The sequence below is a fragment of the Amblyraja radiata genome, chromosome 17, assembly GCF_010909765.2.
Source record: "Amblyraja radiata isolate CabotCenter1 chromosome 17, sAmbRad1.1.pri, whole genome shotgun sequence".
Classification (NCBI taxonomy): domain Eukaryota; kingdom Metazoa; phylum Chordata; class Chondrichthyes; order Rajiformes; family Rajidae; genus Amblyraja; species Amblyraja radiata.
This window is the reverse complement of record NC_045972.1, coordinates 36,551,363-36,575,439: the sequence shown is the minus strand read 5'-3', so window position 1 is coordinate 36,575,439 and position 24,077 is coordinate 36,551,363. Positions and strand designations below refer to the sequence as shown.

General features: G+C 42.4%; 1 protein-coding gene across 2 annotated transcripts in view; it reads right to left on the bottom strand.

Moving 5' to 3' along the window:
• znrf1 (zinc and ring finger 1) overlaps positions 1–24,077 on the bottom strand; it is a 195,639-nt gene that overhangs the window by 66,414 nt on the left and 105,148 nt on the right. For both annotated transcript variants that reach the window (XM_033036165.1, XM_033036164.1), the window contains one exon: positions 12,198–12,293. In XM_033036165.1, the coding sequence (XP_032892056.1) occupies positions 12,198–12,293 (96 nt within the window). The remainder of the gene's footprint in view (positions 1–12,197; positions 12,294–24,077) is intronic.

Sequence of the window (24,077 nt, the reverse complement as noted above, 5' to 3'; positions counted from 1 at the left end):
AGTTAAAGGTAATTTGGTATGACAATTTTGTACAATAATGGGCACCAAGATGAAACAAAGTGCCCAGAGGACAGGTAGAGGGAAGGAGCAATGGAGCAAAGATTTGTTCAGAGATAAGGGGGATCAGACTGAAGATAAACATAAGACAGTGTAAGAAAGGCTTAGAGACAATTGACCTAGGTTGGCAAAGTTGAAAAGCTGCAAGCAGAAGCAGAATGTTAAGCTGGAAGAGTTTTCAATTTTGGACAAACTTGTAACTTCTTTTTAAGAATGTCAGCATCAGAATATATCTGCCATTAATGAAAAGATGTCATCTAAGGTGTAGCAATAAATTAAACAGTAACAGCTAGAGCTGCTAATGGAAACAAAAATGAAGGGAACAGAAAAGCACAATTTTTTTTAAATGTTGTCTTAAAAATGATAACACAGCAAGCCTTGTTCTTCTTTTGGCTAAATAAGCTGCCGTGCTTTTTCAATTTACTTTTGCCACACCACACAAGAGCTTCGTAAACTGCTCCGATAGGTTTTTAAAAATATCTTAATCCACAGCCAATCATTTCATAACAGGATACAACACATGTAGCATTTTGTTCCCTTCTGTGGAATCAACAATCATTGATAATTCCAATGGAAGGATAAATGGCGACCGAATCATTACAAGTAGGCGCTGGCAGACTACACGAGGTAGGCAAGTGTCAAGATTATTCATTCTGATTTCACTATTGCAGATCCACTATAATTATAGAGATTAATAGCTCCCTTTAATTATAAAGATTTGAATCGCTGGTTGAGAATGGAATGGAGTACCAAACTGTTTGAGGCACGACCTTTTAAGTGCGAAACAAAATGTATTAAGGGAAGCAGAGAATTCTGAGTAACATGGCTGTCCTTCACTGGTAGAGCCAGAATGGCTGCCACAATACACACTTTGCCCCACCACATATAAATCAGAAGGTGTGAAGGTACCAGATTCTCTATCCTAAAGTATAGTAATTAATCACAAGGACTTTGATGGCCGTTGGCAACTTACTGATAACAACTATTTATTTATCTATTTTAAATAATTATTAAATCATTAATAATGATTATTAAAGACTGGACCAAGTGGGACCCGTTGGGTCCGTGTCACATGGGAGGCCTGATCCCCCAACGCAACCCGTTCCCCAACGCAATATTCCACCACACCGTTCCCCCAACACAATATTCCATCACTCACCCATCGCCCCCAACTGTGCAGGGGCGGCTTATTTTCCCTTATTCGTCCTTTCTCATTTTAAACTTTAAAAAAAAATGCAATTGCACTTGCTAGGGCTGCTAGAACTCAGTGTACTGGGATTGCAACTTTGTAGCAGGCAGGGCTACATTCCCATTGTGATGTTATAGCTGTAACTCCCAGTGCAGATGGAAGAATTTTTTCTCAAAGTGGGACTTATTAAAGTAAAAAATGTGAATAACTTGTAAAATATAACATAAATCTGAACGAAACTTTGATACACCACAGGACAATGGTGAGTAAGGTGGTCCAACAATTGTAGCGCTATCGTGTACCGTTTTGGTGTAATTCAGGGCAAGAAACACACACAGACAGACTCACTAACAAACAAGATGATAGTTTTAGTAATATACTAGACCAAGTGCAGACCCGTTGGGTCTGTTCCCCCAACGTGCGGTTGTGGGGGGGGGAGGCGGCATGCAGCGTCACACACACTAACAATCCCCCCCCCCCCCCCGCACTCACGCTAATTACCCCCCTTGATATTATATTAATATTATTAATTTGCTCCTTTTACCCCATAACCACCCTATCTACTGACACATAGCCCCCAACTTGCAGTCACATCTAGAGAGGGGGGGGGGGTAGAGAGTGAGGGCAGAGAGAGAAGGGGCAGAGACACAGAGAGAGGGGCAAGAGGGAGAGGGGGTGGCGAGGAGGAGAAGAGGGAGGGTGGGTGAGAGGGGAAAGGTGGGGGTGGAGGGGAGGGGAGAGAGAGGGTGAGAGTGAGGGGGAGAGAGGGGGGGAGAGGTGAGGGGAGGGGGGGAGAGGTGAGGGGAGGGGGAGAGGTGAGGAGCAGGGAGGGTGGAGGGAAGGGGGTAGGGGTGTGTGGAGGGGAGGGGGGTTTAGGGGAGGGACGGTGGGGGAGGGGATGGAGGGGAGAAAAAGAGGGGTGAAAGAGAGAGGGGAGGAGAGGAGAGGATGGGGGGAGAGGAGAGGGGGTTGAGGACAGGGGGGAGGAGGGGGGGTGGGGAGAGGAGAGGGGGAGAGGAGAGGGGGAGAGGAGAGGGGGCAGAGAGGGGCGAGAGGAGAGGGGGAAAGGAGGGGGGAGAGGAGGGGGGGAAAGGAGGGGGGGAGAGGAGGGGGGGGAGAGGAGATGGGGGAGTGAGGGGGTGTGCTGGGAGGGGGGTGAGGTGAGGGGGAGAGGTGGGGAGCAGGGAGGGGGAGGGGGGGAGGAGGGAAGGGGGTAGGGGTGTGTGGAGGGGAGGGGGGTTTAGGGGAGGGACAGTGGGGGAGGGGATGGAGGGGAGGAGGGGGAGAAAAAGAGGGGAGAGAGAGAGAGGGGGGGAGTGGAGAGGAGAGGGAGAGGAGAGGGGGCGGAGAGGAGAGGAGAGGGGGGAGGAGAGGAGAGGGGGGAGAGGAGAGGGGGGAGAGGAGAGGGGGGGCGAGAGGAGAGGGGGGGGAGAGGAGAGGGGGGGGGAGAGGAGAGGGGGGGGGAGAGGAGAGGGGGGGGGAGAGGAGAGGGGAGAGGGGTGGGGGGGGGGGAGAGGAGAGGGGGGGGGGGAGAGAGAGTGCCTTTTTATTTCAACCCAAACCCCCCAAACAACCATTTGCAGGCAGAGCATTTTTACTTTAACCATATTTTCATTTTCAAACCACATTAAGGGTACTTACTCACAGTTGTGTGGACATGTGTTCAGTGTTATTCACAGCACAGAGAAACGTGACCCTCTGCCTTCCTCCAGCTTGCAGACTAATTGAGGCACACCACTTCCTGGTTTTATAGTCCATCCCCCCTGCCGCCAGCGGGGGCAGCAGAGAGAATGGGGAATTTTGTAAAATCATTAATATCTCTGTCATTTTTCATCAACTGGAAAATTCCTCGGCACACATGCGGCGGAGGGGTGCTCTGAGCGAGGTGGCCAAAAATGATGGCCGTAGCTGGCGGCGTTCTCTCAGAAATCGCAGCACAGATGGCCAAAACCGGTCAAGAACAGATAGACAGACAGACAGGCAGACAGACAGACAGACAGACAGCCAGCCAGCCAGCCAGCCAGCCAGCCAGACAGACAGACACAGACAGACAGACAGACAGACAGACAGACTGATTGATTGATTGATTGATTGATTGGATCATTAAGGATTGACGCCAGTTTTATGGATCTGGTTGTTTTCTCTCGCTTTGACCATATGTACATTTGTCACTTAAGCCAAGTTATGGGCGTTTGAAAGCATTCCTGTTCACATTGTAGCAATAACAGATTAGTGATGAAACAGGAAATTAACTCAAATAGCTTTCCGTTTAAGAACAAAAAAAACAATATTACATTCACCAGTGTGCGGTTTCTGAATCAAAGACCACACTTCAGGGATTGAATGGAATATTCCTCAAAAAGATGAGTCATATCATTGTTAGTTAGCACAATGATCCAGAAATATTGGTAATTGCACATTTTTTATCCCACAGTGTAAGGCGGTAAACTGGAATTTTGTTCTCTATATTTAACTGTCAATTAATAATTCCTTAATGGAGCAGAATGCCCATTGGTGGAATGTAATAATAGATGGAAGACATGGCTTTTGCCAATTCCTGTCCACCTTCTGGGTGATAAAAATACTTCGAATATATCGACGAACAAGATTCTGGGGAAAGAAAAGCTGCACGTCAACAAATTGGAGACCAACTTTTGCTGAGATGTATTCCCAAGGTTGCAGGAAGGCTGTGAAGCTTTTCAGTCTATTGAATCTATGGCAGCTCTCGTAACTGCTCCATCAGTCCTATCCTTACATGTATGACCTTGTAACCAATTCCCTCTCAAACGCCCATCATCTCCTCACCAACTCTCCTGCCATCCACCTGTTAAAGACAATTTAAAGTGGCCAATTGACTTACCAGCATGTTTTCGGGATTTGGGTGGAAATCAGAACACCTGGGGAAAACCCATGTGCTCCTAAAGCAAGCTCACAAATTTCAGAGTGAGCATGGGAGATCAGGGTGGAACCCAGATTGCTGGAGCTGCACCACTGTGTCACCGCTATCATTTTTAATACATGGGGGCTTTTGAATTTGTATACCTAATCCCTAACACAAATTTCAGTTCCAAAGCTAAACTCTGTCTGCAAATTCACATCATATATTTAGTGATTAATTCCGTAGCACATTGCTGTTTTGGCAAGAAATATGGCAGTCAGTATAATGCGAGTTTATACCTTGAGCAGCACAATACTTCAGTCTACTGCTATTTCACATAAATCCTGTGGGATTTGCAAATCTATGGGAATTTTTCACATACCATCTGTAAAGAGAAATGAAAATTCTTTCCCTCTTCACGAATTGTAAAGTAACAATTACAATCTGTAATCATCTTGGAACGACTACATATGGTGAGAAAGCTATAGCCTGACAGAGACTGATTTTATGCAGATAATGTATATGTTACTACACTTCACTTAATCATAGTCGGAGTAAAACAGAAGGGAGACAGTCCCAACTTATCCATGCCAACCAATTTCAATCTTCAATTTCAATTCCCATCAGCCCACATTTGGCTCATATATTTCTAAACATTTCCTATCCATGAACCTGGTTAAGAAGGAACTGCAGATGCTGGAAAATCGAAGGTAGACATGTCTATTATCCATGAACCTGTTCACTTATTGCACTTTTTGGGGGGAAATTATTGTTTTTACTGGATGTATTCACTTTAACTTGTTTCCTGAACTATTTAAACAGAGACGCAGTTTGCTGTGAGTCATTTGCCTCACAGTTCTCTTTAAAGTTTTGTCAAGCAAAGATAAACTTTTTTTTAAAACCAAGCAACTTTTTCCGTTAAATATATCTGCTCAAGGATTCCACAAGGATGAGTATATAAAAAGAACAGTAATTATCCATGTGACTTTGTGATCCTTAATTAGTTTTTCTCAAGGCTAACTATATACTTCCAACCATGAAACATGCACAGGGCCATGGGTACTATCTCGAGGCAGAGAGCAATTTCGAGCACGTATTGAAGGTCATTTTGATATTGCTGTGTGTTACAATGTACAAAAAGAAATTATTCCAACAAATATGCAATTTAGTGTATTCCTTATGAAGTACAATGATTTGAAAACATTGTCATCTACACAATTAAATTGTAGGCACTTTCTGTACGCTAAGCAGCATTGACAAGTTTACAGAAAAAAAAATTGAAAATGGAAACTCCTTGCTTGAAGAAATTATCATGTGTTTTCTTCCTTTAAGAGTGTTAAAACCAAACTTGTGTGCGTGCTTCATTATCACAGCTGTTCTCTAGATAACCAGTTGCTGTCTCATTCTCACACTGACCCACAGGAAGTATGGTTGCACTCTCCGAGATATCTTTCCTAAGCAGTAAGGATTTGAAGGAAGGGTAATGCATGAGGTTTCCGGAGGAAACCAATCCTTCCACACCCACCAACCATGAAGACTCTATAACAGGATTTAAAAGACACTTGGCCAAGTACATGTATAGGAAAGGTTTAAAGTGATATGGACCAAACACAAGGAAGTGAGACTGGCTTAGATGGGGCATTTTGGTCGGCATGCATTTGGTTGGGACGGCGCATTAATATGTGTTTATTGTTGTTTTTTTATTCTATTGTATGTATGTATGACTGCAGGCACGAAATTTCGTTCAGACTTCGGTCTGAATGACAATAAAGGAAACCCTGTAAACCCTGGTTTTCCATGCTGACTGGCTCTGTGACTAAGTGAGCTTAATAGCAACCAAAGCCTTCACAATTAACTTCGAGATCAAGGAGGAATGTGAATATTCGTTAGTTCACTCAAGTGTACATCGTCAAAGAGCCCCACCTGCACTCATTCTTTCCAAAAACAAATTTGACAGGAGAATGATTTGACCTTCGGAATGGTATCTAGGTCTGGGTAGTTGGGAAGAGAAACTTCCAATGGTACATAGTTCACAACCTTGACTATTATGCAATATCATTTGGCTGCAAATGAATAATGAAAGAATAAGGAGTTGACCTTTTGATCGAATTTCTGCCATTAAATAATGTCAATGATGAGGTCCTCTTGATGGCAGGATGTCATTGTAGCCACTTAAAGATGAGACAAAAAAGTGCTCGTGCTCTCTCTCTCTCTCTCTCTTTTTTTTTCCTTTTTTGTTTTCAGGCTAAGGCAGATCAGAGCAACTAACATGATTAAACAGCCTGGCACCAAGAATAAAGGCAGCTTCTACAAGTGGTTGGGATCTTACAATTGAACCCGCAATTGCACAAAGTCTGCACGATCAGGACATAGAAAAGTCATAAAGTGGAATCACTTAACTATCTCAGTGGGACCGTTAAAATTAAGAAGATTGAGCAACTAAACTGTACCTATTCCTAAAATCTACTATGGTCAGATTTACTTTTTGAAGAGCTGGCTACCAGAAGAAGTGGCTTAGAATTTAAGCGACTATATCTTCTGTGCTGAGAACCTGACAATACATAGAAACATAGAAAATAGGTGCAGGAGCAGGCCATTCGGCCCTTTGAGCCTGCACCGCCATTCAATATGATCATGGCTGATCATCCAACTCAGTATCCTGTACCTGCCTTCTCTCCATACCCCCTGATCCCTTTAGCCACAAGGGCCACATCTAACTCCCTCTTAAATATAGCCAATGAACTGGCCTCAACTACCTTCTGCGGGAGAGAATTCCAGAGATTCACCACTCTCTGTGTGAAAAAAGTCTTCCTCATCTCGGTCCTAAAAGATTTCCCCCTTATCCTCAAACTGTGACCCCTTGTTCTGGACTTCCCCAACATCGGGAATAATCCTCCTGCATCTAGCCTGTCCAACCCCTTAAGAATTTTGTAAGTTTCTATAAGATCCCCCCTCAATCTTCTAAATTCTAGCGAGTACAAACCGAGTCTATCCAGTCTTTCTTCATATGAAAGTCCTGACATCCCAGGAATCAGTTTGGTGAACCTTCTCTGTGCTCCCTCTATGGCAAGAATGTCTTTCCTCAGATTAGGAGACCAAAACTGTACGCAATACTCCAGGTGTGGTCTCACCAAGACCCTGTACAACTGCAGTAGAACCTCCCTGCTCCTATACTCAAATCCTTTTGCTATGATACAGGATCACAAACAATTTCAGTGTCTCAAAGATTCTTCCATCCCAGTAAGTAGTTACTCGAATGACCAATTGCTCATTTATTCAAAACTTATAAATGGAACTGGTTATGAGAAGAGGCTTAAGGCAAGCATGAGTAAATCCATTAAATAGCCAATTTGTCTGGTGTTGCAAAGAAAAGCTTTGTTAACTTGTTATTCTCAAAACATACCCACACACTATTTCTGGGTATTTTATATTCCAAATCAAAGCTATTTCATGATTGATTTCACGTTTTCATGTGATTTTATGATAATCCTTCATACTTTCAATACAAAGTTATTATTTGTGAAAGGTGGAGGAAAGAACTGCAGATGCTGGTTTAAATCGAAGGAAGACACAAAATGCTGGAGTAACTCAACGGGACAGGCAGCATCTCTGTAGAGAAGTAATGGGTGACGTTTCGGGTCGAGTCTGAAGAAGGGTCTCGACCCGAAACGTCACCCATTCCTTCTCTCTAGAGATGCTCCCTGTCCCACTGAATTAGTGCAGCATTTTGTGTCTACCTATGATTTGTTTAATCTTGATTAAAATTTTAAAAAGCCTTTAGAATTGGTATAAAGGGAACAAAATCACTGTTGTACTTGCTTAACTATATTCTTGTAATTATTTAGTACAGTTACAAGTTTACAACATGATAATATTGAAGTAGCACCTTCTGGTAGTAACTAACCAACCAATTCCAAATTGACAAAAAAAGGTGCTGATACATACTTTACTTCCTTGAAAATCAAAGCTAACATAGCATCCTAATAACTGCCATGACAACCTCACTGCCAGTTCCTGTGTTCCTGAATCACTCTTCCACTCCTGTCTTCACAGACACAGTTCCATCATTTACTCTCAACATAGTCTCAATAATTGGGAAACACAGCATGTGTTTTTGTAAAACATGACAAACATATGCAAGAGTTGGCCATGCATCCTTTGAGACTAGTTTTCCATCCCTGTGATCATGTTTGGATCTGATCTTGGCTTCTACTATCCTGCCTGATTCCACTCCTATAATGGAAAAACAAACCCCTCTCAGCATTGAACATATTTAATGTTTCAGTGCCCTGAGTTAGAAAATTCCAAAGTTGAATCTTCTGAGTTAAGTAAAAACCTCTTCATCTGCCTTAAACAACCTTATCTCAGAAATTTACTTTGTGAATTATCTCTGAGATAACACGTTACTAATTGCTTTCTATGCTAACTCCGTATTTCGATAGAGCACAGAAAATATTTCAGAAAGCAAATGGAAAGCAAAGACAAACCGGTCTGTACAGCACGATGAAACAACATTGGATTTTCTATTCTTCCTTTCAAAAACAACAAATTCACATTTCTCCATCTTATAAGTACCTGGACCTGATGGTATACCCGGCCGTGTTCTAAAAACCTGTGCGGACCAACTGGCTGGAGTTTTAACGGACATTTTCAACCTCTCACTTCTGAGGTCTGAGATTCCCACCTGCTTTAAAAGGGCATCAATTATACCGGTGCCCAAGAAGAGCAAAGTGACGTGCCTCAATGACTGTCGACCAGTGGCACTAACATCAATGGTGATGAAGTGCTTTGAGAGGTTGATCATGGCGCAAATCAACTCCTACATCGATTAAAATCTGGACCCACTGCAGTTCGCCTACCGCCACAACAGATCAACAGTGGATGTGATCTCGCTAGCTCTCCACTCCGCTCTGGACCACTTGGACAACAAAAACTCATATGTCAGACTGTTATTCATTGATTACAGCTCGGCATTTAATACAATCATCCCCTCCAAGCTGGTTACCAAACTCGCAGAACTGGGTCTCTGCACATCCCTCTGCAATTGGATCCTTGACTTCCTCATTCACAGACACCAGACTGTTCGAATTGGTGGAAAGTCATCAAGTTCGTTGACGACACCACTGTTGTGCGACGTATTACTGATGGGGACGAGTCAGAAAATAGAAGAGAGATCGACCGACTGACCAAATGGTGCCAGCAAAATAACCTGGCCCTCAACACCAGCAAAACCAAGGAACTGATTGTGGACTTTGGAAGGGGTAGGATGGGGACCCACAGTCCCGTTTATATCAACGGGTCGTTGGTGCAAAGGGTCAAGAGCTTCAAATTCCTGGGCGTGCAAATCTCTGAAGAACTCTCGTGGTCCGAGAACACTGATGCAATTATAAAGAAAGCACATCAGCGCCTCTACTTCCTGAGAAGATTACGGAGAGTCAGTATGTCAAGGAGGACTCTCTTTAACTTCTACAGGTGCACAGTAGAGAGCATGCTGACCGGTTGCATTGCGACTTGGTTCGGCAACTTGAGTGCCCAGGAGCGGAAAAGTCTACAAAAAGTAGTAAACACTGCCCAGTCCATCATCGGCTCTGACCTCCCTACCATCGAGGGGATCTATCACAGTCTCTGCCTCAAAAAGGCTGGCAGCATCATCAAGGACCCACACCAATCTGACCACACACTCATCTCCCCGCTACCTTCAGGTAGAAGGTACAGGAGCCTGAAGACTGCAACGTCCAGGTTCAGGAATAGCTACTTCACCACAGCCATCAGGCTATTAAACTCAACTCATACAAAACTCTGAACATTAATAGCCCATTGTCTGTTTATTTATTCATGTGTGTATATATTTATATAATGGTATATGGACACTGTTCTGCATTCATGCCTTCTATATTCTGTTGTGCTGAAGCAAAGCAATAATTTCATTGTCCTATCTGGGACACATGACAATAAACTCTCTTGAATCTTGTATATTCCATTTGCAAAATGTTTACCCCCTTGCCTATATTACTGTGAAGACTCTTTGTCCTTACAACTTGGTATCTTGGTAATATCAGCAAATGTGGTTACAATGTGATCAACAACACTTGGTTGTTTGATCAGGTCATAATGTAAATAATGAAGGCCCCAACAATGATTCCTGTGATTGCACAGGTGACAGCATGCCAACCTGAAAATGACTGTTTATCACAAATCTGTTTCTTTGACCGTTAGCCAATCCTGTTCCTATGCTTACATTATCTGCAAAACCACAACGTCTTACTTTGTGCAATAAGAATCTGCGAGCGAAGATGACTTTGACTTTAGAATAGTGCGTGCACTTATATGAGCTTACAGTTTTTGTTTCCAGAGGTCACAACATGTTTTTTTTGGGTAGGCAACTTTTATATCAATGCCCAGACAGAACATTTGGCTGCACTCCAAAGCTCCTGAAAGAGCAGTATTGCAATGAGAGCAATCATCCATGGCAAACTCCCACTTTCACCCACTTCTGATCGAACAAGCATTGAACCACTTCTCTTATTGCAGGATTTCTTCTAGCATTTCTGGCCACTTATATTTAATGGGAAACAAATTGAAACCACCTGGAAGCATGGCGACTGTGATCTCAGTTTGTGTCAAGTCCATTTGAGGCTTTGTGTACATTACTCTTTTCTAAACGACAGGTGAGCCTGACCCTTTAAGTCACACCTGTGTGTTTGAAATTTGCACTGGAAAGACATTTTGAGCATTTGGCATAATATTTGGGTACAGTGGATGTTGGAAGAATTGAACTAACAAGCAGCACAATATCACACTTAAAAAAAGACGATCTTCACAATTAGTGTTAGCTCTCACTGAAACGTGTACTAGATTGCTCAATGAAAAAATTCTGACTTCGAATGGACACATTTCTAGGTCTAACACAAGAATATCATAATGACTAGAGTAAAATAGATTAAAAAGCATGAAAGTCTGTAATTACATCACTTATCAAACTCCAAGGAACAGTAAATAGTTCATGTATGCGTGGTTTTGTACCCAGACCAGTCAGAATTGCTTCAACACTCCCATTGCATGTACGAACATGGCACTTATAAGTGACATAACATGTACAAAACATAAATTCCATTATACTTAACAGCATTGATATGTTTCTCTTCATCAACCCCACCTCACCCCCCCCCCCCCCCTGTATCATTCAAATAAGGAATAATTTCCAAGAGTATTATCCTTGATGCAATTCTCAATTACACTCACCCAAACAAGGATAACTCCTTCAATGAAGTGACTGTGAGCCATGCTGTTACCACTTCAAAACAATCTGGAGAAAACGCAAGATTCAACATACCAATGTTCTGTGCTTAATCAGGAGTGGAATCAATCTGTATTTATCTGTGCCACTGAAATGCCAAGCAGCTTGCAATGGAGATAGGCTCGAGTCAAAGAGCAGGACCAGACTTGGAGCATGGGTGGGGGCCACAACACTGTCTTGCTCCATGGTTTTTATTTAGTTTTGATATGCTGAACTTTGATATATTTAATCCTGAGTTGAGGAACAAGCCCAAAAGATAGAGAAACATTGCACATGCTCTCAATGTGCTGGGACATTAAATGAGTAGCCTACTTCCTTAACTCTGTCATCCATGGAAATGTTTTGGAAATTCCTGGCAGGAGACCGTATAATAAGACTTTTTTAAACCTGCCATAATGATGATACAGGTTTGATCTCTACCACCTCGGGAAGAAATGAAGCCCAACATTTCCCTCAATTAACATGACAAGTTTCATAAACTGAGCAAATCAAGGACCGTTGATACAGATTCACACTTTACTATTCCTCGACATTTTGCCTTGGCTTTCTCTGTCTACATATCAAGTCAAGAGTGTTTTATTGTCATATGTCCCAGATAGAACAATGAAATTCTTACTTGCTGCAGCACAACAGAATATGTAAACATAGTAAACAATATGATAGCACTTCACAGACTATTCCAAAGCACTTCACAGAATATTCCATGTATCTACTGTCAACAATCTTCAAAGAAACAGCCATATACACTGTGAACATAGAAGTAATTGGTACCGTACCATTATAGGAGAGTCGTGGTTTGCTGAGACACATTATAAAGTGCATCTCCATCTCGTCGGAAGCTACAGATTTTGAACAAATTGGGCACTTGAAACCTGAAAGAAAAAAAAGGGATGTGTCAATGTATAAGTCAATGATAAATAAAAATTCTTCCAATAACAAGTTTCTGCACCAACATATTCTTTTGATGCAAACAGTTAAACGTTTGGCATGTCATTTGAAGCAGACAGAACACGGCATCTTCATTAATAATTCAGTGAACCTTTATTTTTCCTGTCTTCCTTGCAACAGTCCAGCAATGAAAAAATGACTAATTCAGAAATTCAACACATTTCATTAAAAAAATCAAATTTCCTTTCAAGAACATGCTGGAGTAAGGTGCAATTTGTAAAATCATCATAATTGAAATAACGAATCATGCCGACTCTTAATTAACCAAAGCAATGAAAAGATTACTAAACGATTGTGTTGGTTTTTTTTGTAGGGGGTGGGGAAGATAAATATTTGATAAATGAAGAAATTGTGGGTTATGAGGAATGGGCCACAGTAGAGGAGATGAGGCCAGCACAGGTCAGCCATGATTATATTGAATGGCTTGCAGCCAGGTGGTCCACTCCTGCTCCTATATTCTTGTGTTCACCTCAAAAATATATAAGTTGTTCATGTATTAGAATTCAATCCTACTTCAGGTAGTCATAGCTACCATCAGTCACAAGTCAAGACATTCATAATCTTCTTAACTTCTGCTTCAACAACCAGCAGACTCGGTTCCTTAACAAAGGAATAATATGAAAACCGTGACAAACATTTCTGATCTCTATGCTTTTCAATGTTAAATATGTACTTTCCTATGTAACTAAAATTGTTTAATTCAAATCATTGTACAGCAAAATTAAAATGCAAATGTGAAAATCAATTTCAAATTATCCGTTGTTGTTGTGAAGGCATGGAATTTCCTTGCAGTTTCCATAAATTTTAAAGCATTCTACAACCACAGATTATTTCAATGATTCCAGAATGTTGTGAAAATATTAATTATATCCATGAAACTAAAACCATTGGATTGTCTATTTATGTACTCAATTTATTCCATTTTAAATGCAATCGGAAATGAGCATTATTTAATAATAAACATTAAACAAGAAAAGTCAACTATTCAAAATATAATAACCATTCAGCATATCAAAGAAATGTCAAGGATTAAATTTATTTTATGTTGCAATTAATCTGCCCTTTAAATATTTTGTGAGCTCAATTACTTTAACAGTTTCAAACGTAGAAAATCTTGCTCCATTTTCTAACAAATTTTCCTTCCTCTTAGATCCCATACATGCTTTGCATATTTTTCTGGACAAACATTTGCTGGTGCACCACACAGCTCGGTTATTAATATCAATGTCACATTTCACTTCAATAATACAGAACTGTAACTGGACAAGTACAAGTCCACCATCAATTTTCTGCCAAATGATGATCCGGCAACCTTTAAAAGGGACAAAATTACTGCGGTGCACTTGAAATCCCCCCTGGAAGACCCCCCAAAAATGTGGTGCCAAGGCAGGGTGAGGCGGCTGATCTCTACCTCATCGGAACATCCACAGCCGTCCCTGTAATCGGAAGATCGAATTTCCCCCCTGCGGCCGAGGCTCTGTAATTCCGGCCCCGTCCGACCGGAGCCAGCGGATCCGTTCCCATGACCAACCTCTGAGGCCGGCTTTACGGGCCGGTATCTCGGCCCCCCCCGCAGCCTAGGCAGACCATTCGACTCCTCTTGGAAGCCGTGACCTCGGTTAATCTGGCAGGCTTCGGAACAAAGGGTGCTGGACCTGTATTTCTAATTGTTTCCCTCTCTGTGTAAGAAAATGCCTTCATTAATCACATTTATAATGATTAGTAGACTAAGTGGGACCCGTTGGATCCCACTCACACGGGAGGCCTGGTCCCCCCCAATGCAACCCATTCCCCAACGCAATATTCCACCACTCACTTGTTCCCCCAACGCATCCCGTTCCCCCAAAGCAATGTTCCACCACTCTGGGGAGGGGGTGTGGGGGAGAGGGGGGGGGGGGGTTGTGGGGGAAGGGGTGTGTGGGGGAGGGTGTGTGTGTGGGGGAGGGGAGGGGAAGTGTGGGGAGGGGAGGGGAGGAGGGGGTGTGGGGGAGGGGAGGAGGGGGTGTGGGGGGGTGGGGCAGGGGGTGTGTGGGGGAGATGGGGGTGTGTGGGAGAGGAGTGTGGGGGAAGGGGTGTGTGGGGGAGGAGAGGTGGGGTGTGGGGGAGGTGGTGTGTGGGGAGGTGGGTTGTGAGGGAGGGGGCTGGTGTGGGATGGGAGATGGTGGGTGTGGGGAAGGCGGGTGTGGTGGGGGGGAACCTTGAAAACCATCATAACTTTTGTACTATTTCTCCGTTCGGAACAAAACTTATTTGACGCAGTGGAGGAGAATGGTGAGTAAGGTGGCGAAAAATCGTAGCGCTATGGGGGCTCGTTTTTGCACTAATTTAATTACAACGCAGACAGGAAGTGGTCAAGATGAGAGTTTTAGTAATATAAAAAGATAGATAGATAGATAATGGCAAGAGACATATAACTGAAATGAGAACTGTAATTTTACAACTCTGCATTTTTGTTTTGGTTAAATCACTTAATGACAGGTCTCTTGCAATAGAGTTCAACCAGAATAATTAAACTGCAAATACATGTGGAACAATTTCCTTCAGTAAAAAACAGAAAACATTCCAGCAGTTGCAGATTCTTGCATCTAAGTTGTCCACCAGTGTTAAGAGTTATTTGACAAGGTTGGCAAACTCAAGGGAATTGAAAAAGTTCACATCATATTAGCAGATAATGGATACATTGAGTTTGAACTTTTCTAAATAGGCAGGAAATCAGAATTTTTAAGCAAAGAGTTGATAGCTAAGTACCATTGGGAAATGTATCAAATAATGTATAGCAAAAATAAACTATAGATAAATAGCAAAGTCAAAAATGTGTTACATGAGGCTGTGAATACAGCACACAATGTAAACGAACATTTGTAACCCAGCATAACATCCACAAGAAGCAATGTGTGGGTGCTGTTCACAGCTCTTTTCCAAGGGAGAGGTAGATGCATTTTCTGAAGCAGCCAAATTACATCCCAAGAATGGTGGTGTCTTGCAACTTGGAATACAGTTCTTATGTCCCGAAAACCAACAGGAAAGATTTGCCAGCGCAGAGGTTCAAAACCAATTTACTGTCAGTGACAACACTGTATTGTAACTACAGTTGAGCTGCAGGATGTGGCATACCTTAATTAACACATCGCTGTCAAATGGAGTCTCCCGACACATTTGTGCTCGCTGAGATAAGTGTAGAATTATTCCCTTTCAGCAGATAGTGCCTTGTACTGAGGGCCCTTCTCTCCCACCTCTGCAATCTGCCCACGATTCAAGTTTCTGCCTTCTCCTGCATGGCGCAGTGGTGCAGCTGGTAGACCTGATGTGCCCATGGCACCAGAGACAAGACCAGAGTTTGATCCTAACCTTGGCTGCCGTCAGCGTGGAATTTGCATGTTCTCCCTGTGACTTTGTGGGTTTACTACGGGTATTCCAATTTCCTCCTACATCCCAAAGACGTGCGGGTTTGTAGATTACTTGGCTTCTGTAAAAATTGCCCCTAATGTGTAGGAGTGGATGTGAAAGTGGGAAACGTAGAACTAGTGTCTGGTTTCCATTATGGATTTTAATCAATTGTCACAATATCTCTTATTCCTCCAAAAATTAGAGAGAAAACCTCAACAAAATGGACACACGTACCACCCAAGATACTATAGAGTCTAATCTCACAGCCCGTTTATAATCTGTGTGCCCTATACCAATTCCATTTCCCTCCTTGACCTCAGCTTCAGATTGAACCACACCGCTTCCAATCTTGGCATTCCACTCTGTAGCTATCAGTACCTCAATGTGGTCACTTACCGTACACTTCCATGACAACGCCTATCTATGCGCTGCTGCGACTCGCCTCGCCTCCGTTTTTTCACCACGTTACTGCCATCGCTCTGCTGGTTGCCCTCTCATTCTCCACCCTCTACAAAACTCCACCTACCTAAGCCTTTCTATTTACTCCAACCTCATAGACCTACTTAATGGATTAATTTTCTTCCATATACTTGAATCTCTTAGTGGCTTGGCCCTTTCTAGTTTTTAAAGTCTTCTGAGCACCTCACCCATCTCATCAATCCTGGCATGCCTAAATCTGACAGTTTGCTACTCTATTCCCCTCTGTTGGCGGTTGTACTTCAGCTACTTAGCCTACCCTTGCGCACATTCCCAACCAAATGCCCTTCGTTCCATCAAATGCTCAGTTTTGATGAGGTGTGGGGAAGATGTTGGGTCAGAGGAAGAGAAATACAACTGAACTCCACACAGATGAATGCAGTACAGAATGGAAAGGATGATTTTAGGAACTGGAATGTCATTGAGGATTGCTATTCCGAAAAATGGCAGCATTCACTGAGTGACTAGGTAAACCTGACAGTGAGGGAAGGATCACAACTGGTTGCCATTAGATTGGATTAACAAAAAACAGGGAACTAACAAGCTTCATTAGCTTCCTGTATCGGTGTTATCAGAGGTGATCCATAATGCAACCTGGCAACTTCAATGTTCACTTCAAGTCTCCTAGCAACAATTCATCACCTAATCAAAGTATGTCATCACAAGGAATAATCTCTGCCCTACAGCACTCTCAGCCCAATTTGCTGAACTTTATCTTTTCTGCCTCTATCCAGTCAAATTCAATTTTATTATGAAAAACTGGAGGCATTGTAAGTCTTACGTGTACAAGTGTAAAGTTGGTCTGAATATTTAGTAGCAAAACAGCTGAATGAAATTCAGAGTCAAGATTGGGACTGTTATTATTACTTTGATCGTAAACCAAACTAAATTGATGTTCATGGAGGAGAAAGGACAAGACACTTTAGTATAAAATGATTTTAAGTGTCCTGACATACCCAAATCACCACTGACATTCCTGATTTTCACCATCTATCAGAGCAGCACAGTGGTGCAGCTGGTAGAACGGCTGCCTGAAAGCACCAGAGTCCTTGGTTCGAACCTGATCTTGGAAATTGTCTTTTATGAAGTTTGCATGTTCTTCCTGTGACTGCAAGGGTTTCCAAGTCCTCTGGTTTCCTTCAACATCCCAAAGACATGGGTTTGCAGGTTAATTGGCCTCTGTAAATTTCCCCCAATGTGTATGGATGGATGGGAAAGTGGGATATCATGGAACTAGTGTGAATAATACATTTTATTTTATGGGCGCCTTTCAAGAGTCTCAAGGACACCGTACAAAGATTTAGCAGGTAGAGGAAAAACATGTAAGGGGAATGAAATAAATAGTAGAGACATGACTAGTACACAAAGTAAAGACAAAATTCAATACAAAACACAATATGAGGCAATTAATGCACAGATGAAAAGGGAGGGGGAGGTGGGGCTAAGGATAGGCAGAGATGAAGAGATGGGACTGGATGGGTCTTGAGGCGGGACTGGAAGATGGTGAGGGACACGGAATTGCGGATCAGTTGGGGGAGGGAGTTCCAGAGCCTGGGAGCTGCCCTGGAGAAGGCTCTGTCCCCAAAACTGCGGAGGTTGGACTTGTGGATGGAGAGGAGACCGGCTGATGTGGATCTGAGGGACCGTGAGGGTTGGTAGGGGGAGAGGAGGTCAGTGAGATATGGGGGGGGGGGGGCAGATGGTGGAGGGCTTTGTAGGTGAGGAATAGGATTTTGTAGGTGATCCGGTGGAGATGGGAAGCCAGTGAAGTTGTTTGAGGACTGGAGTGTTGTGATGCCAGGATTTGGTGTGGGTGATGAGTCGGGCGGCTGCGTTCTGGACCAGTTGGAGTCGGTTGATGTAGGTGGAGCTGATTCCAAGGAGAAGTGAGTTGCAATAGTCCAGTCGGGAGGAGATGAAGGCATGGATGAGTCTTTCAGCAGCGGGAGGTGTGAGAGAGGGTCTGAGTTTGGCGATGTTGCGGAGATGAAAGAAGGAGGTTTTAATGTCATGGCGGATATGAGGCTCAAGGGAGGGGGTGGAATCAAAGATCACGCCAAGGTTGCGGGCCTGGGGAGATGGGGAGACAGTGGTGTCGTCGATGGTGAGAGTGGGGTTTTTGATTTTGCTGAGTGTGGCTTTGGAGCCTATGAGGTGTCCTTGAGACTCTTGAAAGGCGCCCATAAATAAAATGTATTATTATTATTATGAGGAGGAATTCTGTCTTATCGCTGTTGAGTTTGAGGAAGTTATGTTGCATCCAGGTTTTTATAGCTGACAAACATAGAAACATAGAAAATAGGTGCAGGAGTAGGCCATTCGGCCCTTCGAGCCTGCACCGCCATTCAATATGATCATGGCTGATCATCCAACTCAGTATCCTGTACCTGCCTTCTCTCCATACCCCCTGATCCCTTTAGCCACAAGGGCCACATCTAACTCCCTCTTAAATATAGCCAACGAACTGGCCTCAACTACCTTCTGCGGGAGAGAATTCCACAGATTCACCACTCTCTGTGTGAAAAAAGTTTTCCTCATCTTGGTCCTAAAAGATTTCCCCTTTATCCTTAAACTGTGAGCCCTTGTTCTGGACTTCCCCAACATCGGGAACAATCTTCCTGCATCTAGCCTGTCCAACCCCTTAAGAATTTTGTACGTTTCTATAAGATCCCCCCTCAATCTTCTAAATTCTAGCGGGTACAAACCGAGACTATCCAGTCTTTCTTCATATGAAAGTCCTGACATCCCAGGAATCAGTCTGGTGAACCTTCTCTGTACTCCCTCTATGGCAAGAATGTCTTTCATCAGATTAGGAGACCAAAACTGTACGCAATACTCCAGGTGTGGTCTCACCAAGACCCTGTACAACTGCAGTAGAACCTCCCTGCTCCTATACTCAAATCCTTTTGCTATGAATGCTAACATACCATTCGCCTTCTTCACTGCCTGCTGCACCTGCATGCCTACTTTTAATGACTGGTGTACCATGACACCCAGGTCTCGTTGCATCTCCCCCTTTCCAAATCGGCCATCATTCAGGAAAGATACAGGAGTTGATATGGGAGAGGGGGGGGTTGTGGGGGGATTTGGTGCCGAGGTAGATCTGGGTGACATCGGCGTAACAGTGGAAGTCCAAGTTGAAGTGGCGGGTTGAATGGGTGATCGTTGGTGGGCATGACTCAAGTTGGGCAAATGTTTCCGTACTGTTTCTTTCAAGTAATCAAAAATCTCTCTTAGGGAAAATAAAAAGGCTTTAAATGTTTTAAAAAGCCTCAGGTTTCTAGCAAAGTCACTGGTTATCAAGCAGCAATTACTAATCAAAGGGCACAGTGCCTACTGTTAACAGCCAGCAGGAACAGCTTTAGTTAGCCAAGATCAGCTCAGGCGGTAACTAGTCGTAACACGCCAAGTCAAGGCAGAGTTAGGGTCAAAACACGTTCCATGCATCAAATTATCTCTGTGGTTAGTTCCAGGTGTGCTCAGGATTAGTCTCAGCAGGAATGTCTCAACAATTCAATCCAAGTAAAACTCAAGTGGATCATGCAAACTAGCAACTGTACAAGATACGAATTTGTTTGGTGTCCACGGAAACCCACATTCGTACCATCTCTTCAATGGAGATCGGGAGTTAGACATTAAATGTTGGCTCTGACTGCATCGACATCCGATGAAAGGGTAAAATACATTGTGAACAGTGCCCTCCATAATGTTTGGGACAGGCCCATCATTTATTTACTTGCCTCTCTACTCCACAATTTGAGATTTGTAATAGAAAAAAATCACATGTGGTTGAAGGGCACATTATCAGATTTTAATAAAGGTCATTTTTATACATTTTGGTTTCACCATGTAGAAATTGCAGCAGTGTTTATACATAGTCGCCCCATTTCAGGTCACCATAATGTTTGGAACACAGCAATGTCATGTAAATGAAAGTTTAGTATTTTGTTGCATATCGCTTGCATGCAATGACTGCTTGAAGTCAGCGATTCATGAACATCATCAGTTGCTGGGTGTCTTCTCTGGTGATACTCTGCCAGGCCTGTATTGCAGCCATCTTTAGCTTATGCTTGTTTTTAGGTGCTAGTCCCCTTCAGTTTTCTCTTCAGCATATAAAAGGCATGCTCAATTGGGTTCAGATCTCAATTGGGTTGATTGACTTGGCCACTCAAAAATTGACAATTTTTTAACTTTGAAAAACTCCTTTGTTGCTTTAGCAATATGTTTGGGATCATTGTCTTGCTGTGGAATGAACTGCCAGCCAATGAGTTTTGAGACATTTGTTTGAACTTGAACAGATAGGATGTGTCTATACACTTCAGAATTCATTATGCTACTACCATCAGCAGTTGTATCATCAATAAAGATAAGTGAGCCAGTACCTTCAGCAGCCATACATTCCCAGACCATAACACCCCTACCACCGTGTTTCACAGATGAGGTGGAGTGGGGAGGGGGAGAAGAAGGGGGGGGGGGATAGAAGGGGGAGGGGGAAGTAGTCCTGTATTGATGTCAATTTGGAATCCCATCAACGGTATTCTTTGTTTTACGCAACTTTAAATTTCTGATAATTACATCAACAATGTACCAAACTAAAAAGTATGTTAATCATTAGGCACACGTAACCTCGGACCAATTAAAAATTAGCATGCTCACGGAAAATAAACCTGAAACTAAAATAAAAAACATGCTTCCCTAATAATTACTGTACAAATATGAAACACCCAGGCATAAATCTGTTAGGAAATAACTTATTATTCAACCGCAATTTCCCCTATCAATCTTGAACAAAGCTTTCACTTCCCTTTATCTGCACAAGGTGGAATCGCTGTCTGAAGTAATGTACTTTACACAAAACTGATGTGCAATGGAATACCCATGGACTTTCCAAAACCTGAAAGCAGAACCGTCATTTGAGCATGAGAAAGTTTTTCCCCTAAATGGTTATTTGCTTACAGACAATTATTTTTTTTAAAGCCTTTAGCTATGTTCTACTGGGTTTCATACAGATTTTGTTTTGTTTAGAGATACAGCATAGAAACAGGCCTTTCGGACCACCGAGTCCTTGTGGACCATAGCTCACAAATTCATACTAGTTCTATGTTATCCCATTTTCCCACCCATTCTCCACACAGGAGGCAATTTATATAGGCTAATTAACCTAGGTCGTTGTTAGGATGTGGGAGGAAAGTGGAGCACCCTGAGTAAACCACAAGGAAACATGCAAACTGAACATAGAGAGTACCCGAGATCAGGATCAAACCCAGGTCTCTGGCACTGTGAGGTAGGAGCTCTACCACTGCTGCAATGTGCTGTCCACATTTCTCATGTTCTTTCTTGTGAGTACAACTCTCCAAGAGTGATGCAAGCATATTGTTCAATGTCAGCATTACTTGTTCCATTGCTGCTACTACTGAATTAATTTTAAAATGCTTCATAACGTCTAAACATCATTTGATTTCCTAATGTGTGCATCTAAGGTTATACAGGTTAATAAGATTGAATTATGAAATAAGGATTTCTCAAAAGGCAGTTCTTGCACATCGAAAGTAGACAATAGACAATAGGTGCAGGTGTGGGCCATTTGGCCCTTTGAACCAACACCGCCATTCAATGTGATCATGGCTGATCATCCACAATCAGTAACCCGTTCCTGCCATCTCCCCATATCTCTTGACTCCGCTATCTTTAAGAGCTCTATCTAACTCTCGCTTGAAAGCATCCAGAGAACCGGCCTCCACCACCCTCTGAGGCAGAGAATTCCACACTCTCTGCCTCAGAGGGCGGCCTCTGTGTGAAAACGTATTTCCTCAACTCCGTTCTAAATGGCTTACCCCTTATTCTTAAACTGTGGCCCCTGGTTCTGGACTCCCCCAACACCGGGAACATGTTTCCTGCCTCTAGGGTGTCCAAACCATTAATAATCTTACATGTTTCAATAAGATGCCCTCTCATCCTTCTAAATTCCAGAGTATACAAGCCCTGCTGCTCCATTCTATCAACATATGACAGTCCCTCCATCCCGGGAATTAACCTTGTGAACCTCCGCTGCACTCACTCAATAGCAAGAATGTCCTTCCTCAAATTTGGAGACCAAAACTGCACACAATACTCCAGGTATGGTCTCACTAGGGCTCTGCACAACTGCAGAAGGACCTCTTTGCTCCTATACTCAACTCCTCTTGTTATGAAGGCCAACATGCCATTTGCTTTCTTCACTGCCTGCTGTACCAGCATGCTTACTTTCACTGACTGAAAGTATCTATATTTTAGAATGCAACGAAAGAGAAGCTCTCTCAAATCCTCTGATATGTATGGCTCTGATTTGCCACAATAAACTGTGGTTAAGCATGTACTACTTATTGTTCTGAATTTGCATTTGATTAACTTAATGAATCAGATAATTGACATTTGATTTTCATTTGAGAAAAACACAAATTCCTTGGGAAAGGTTTCTCAATTTTTTTAATTATGATGCCTAGCACAATAGAAAATAGGTGCTAGGATTTACAGTAAATGATCCACACATAAAATAACACTGGGAATAGGTTCTGGTTATTTATGAACACTTGTTAAGTTAATAACACAACACAAATAAGCTGTTGGTGAGTTCAGACCTTTGCTTCCTCTGCACTGCAGAAGCATTCCTCCTGTGTTGTACATGCAGGATGTTCATGAGTTCTAGATTAGTTCAACAATATTCTGTCAAGTCCTAATGAAGCTTTTATTGGAATATTTCTGCTCAATTGCTCAGCACAATGATGATGTAAAAATCAAATAATAAAAAGCAAACTTTCAATACGGACATATAAATGTATCAACTAGAAACCTGTTCTATTTCTCTCGTGCAATGGCCCGGCATGACAATTATCACGTACTATTGGATGAAATATCACATTAGCTGCAGAATGCTCAAAAATGCATTTTCACTGTACACAAGGCCCTGTGATTTAATCAATCAACGTACTTCTTTCCCTGGCAGCAATCATCGAATGTTGGTGCAAGCAATAACGATTAGTCCATTCCCAGAGACCAGTAACAAAGCTTTCCTGACAGTCTTGAACTATCTTTAGAATGACAACCTGAACTACTCATTCCATACTGCAAGAACATTGACCCTTTCAGAGGGATACGGAGCATCAAGGAGAAGTGGAAAAGCAACCCGTTGCAACTTTTGACACATTTTTTAACCTCAAGATGTTCAATAATGATTTCCAGTTAGTGAAGTGTCTTTGGAGTGTATTCACTGTTGTGACATAGGAGACATAACAATCAGGTTTCCACAACGGCCAAGATAACTTGCTTTACTTATTGGTTGAGTCTCACCTGAAAGACAGCACCAGGGACAATGTAAGATTTGTTCAAGTGAGATGAGAGGATTATGGATATTTGGACAGGTGTGCACAGGTTCACTTCAGTCCACATTTTTAAGGTCACATATTCTTCCCTAATTTTCACAATATCTACATTATATTATATTTAAATAACATACACAGGAGAGGGAGGAAGCAGCGAAGTACTGAAGCATAACTATGATATTATGATTAGTACGTACACAATTAGGTTTTTGTATATGTTCGTATACACAAAATATATGTACATGTACACAAAATATAAATCTTCCATTGCATGTTGCGAAATGCATTTATAAAGAGAAACAAAATGAAAGAAGTTAGTATAAAATTATTAGATTGTTACTTCAGGGTGCAAGCGTTAAATTTAGTCTGTGGTTAAAGTCAATGCATTATGCATTTATTATTGTTATATTTCTGGACAAATATGTACATCTTCAGTCACTATTTGATGTGATATATTATGTAGATACAGCAGTCAAAATCTTACAT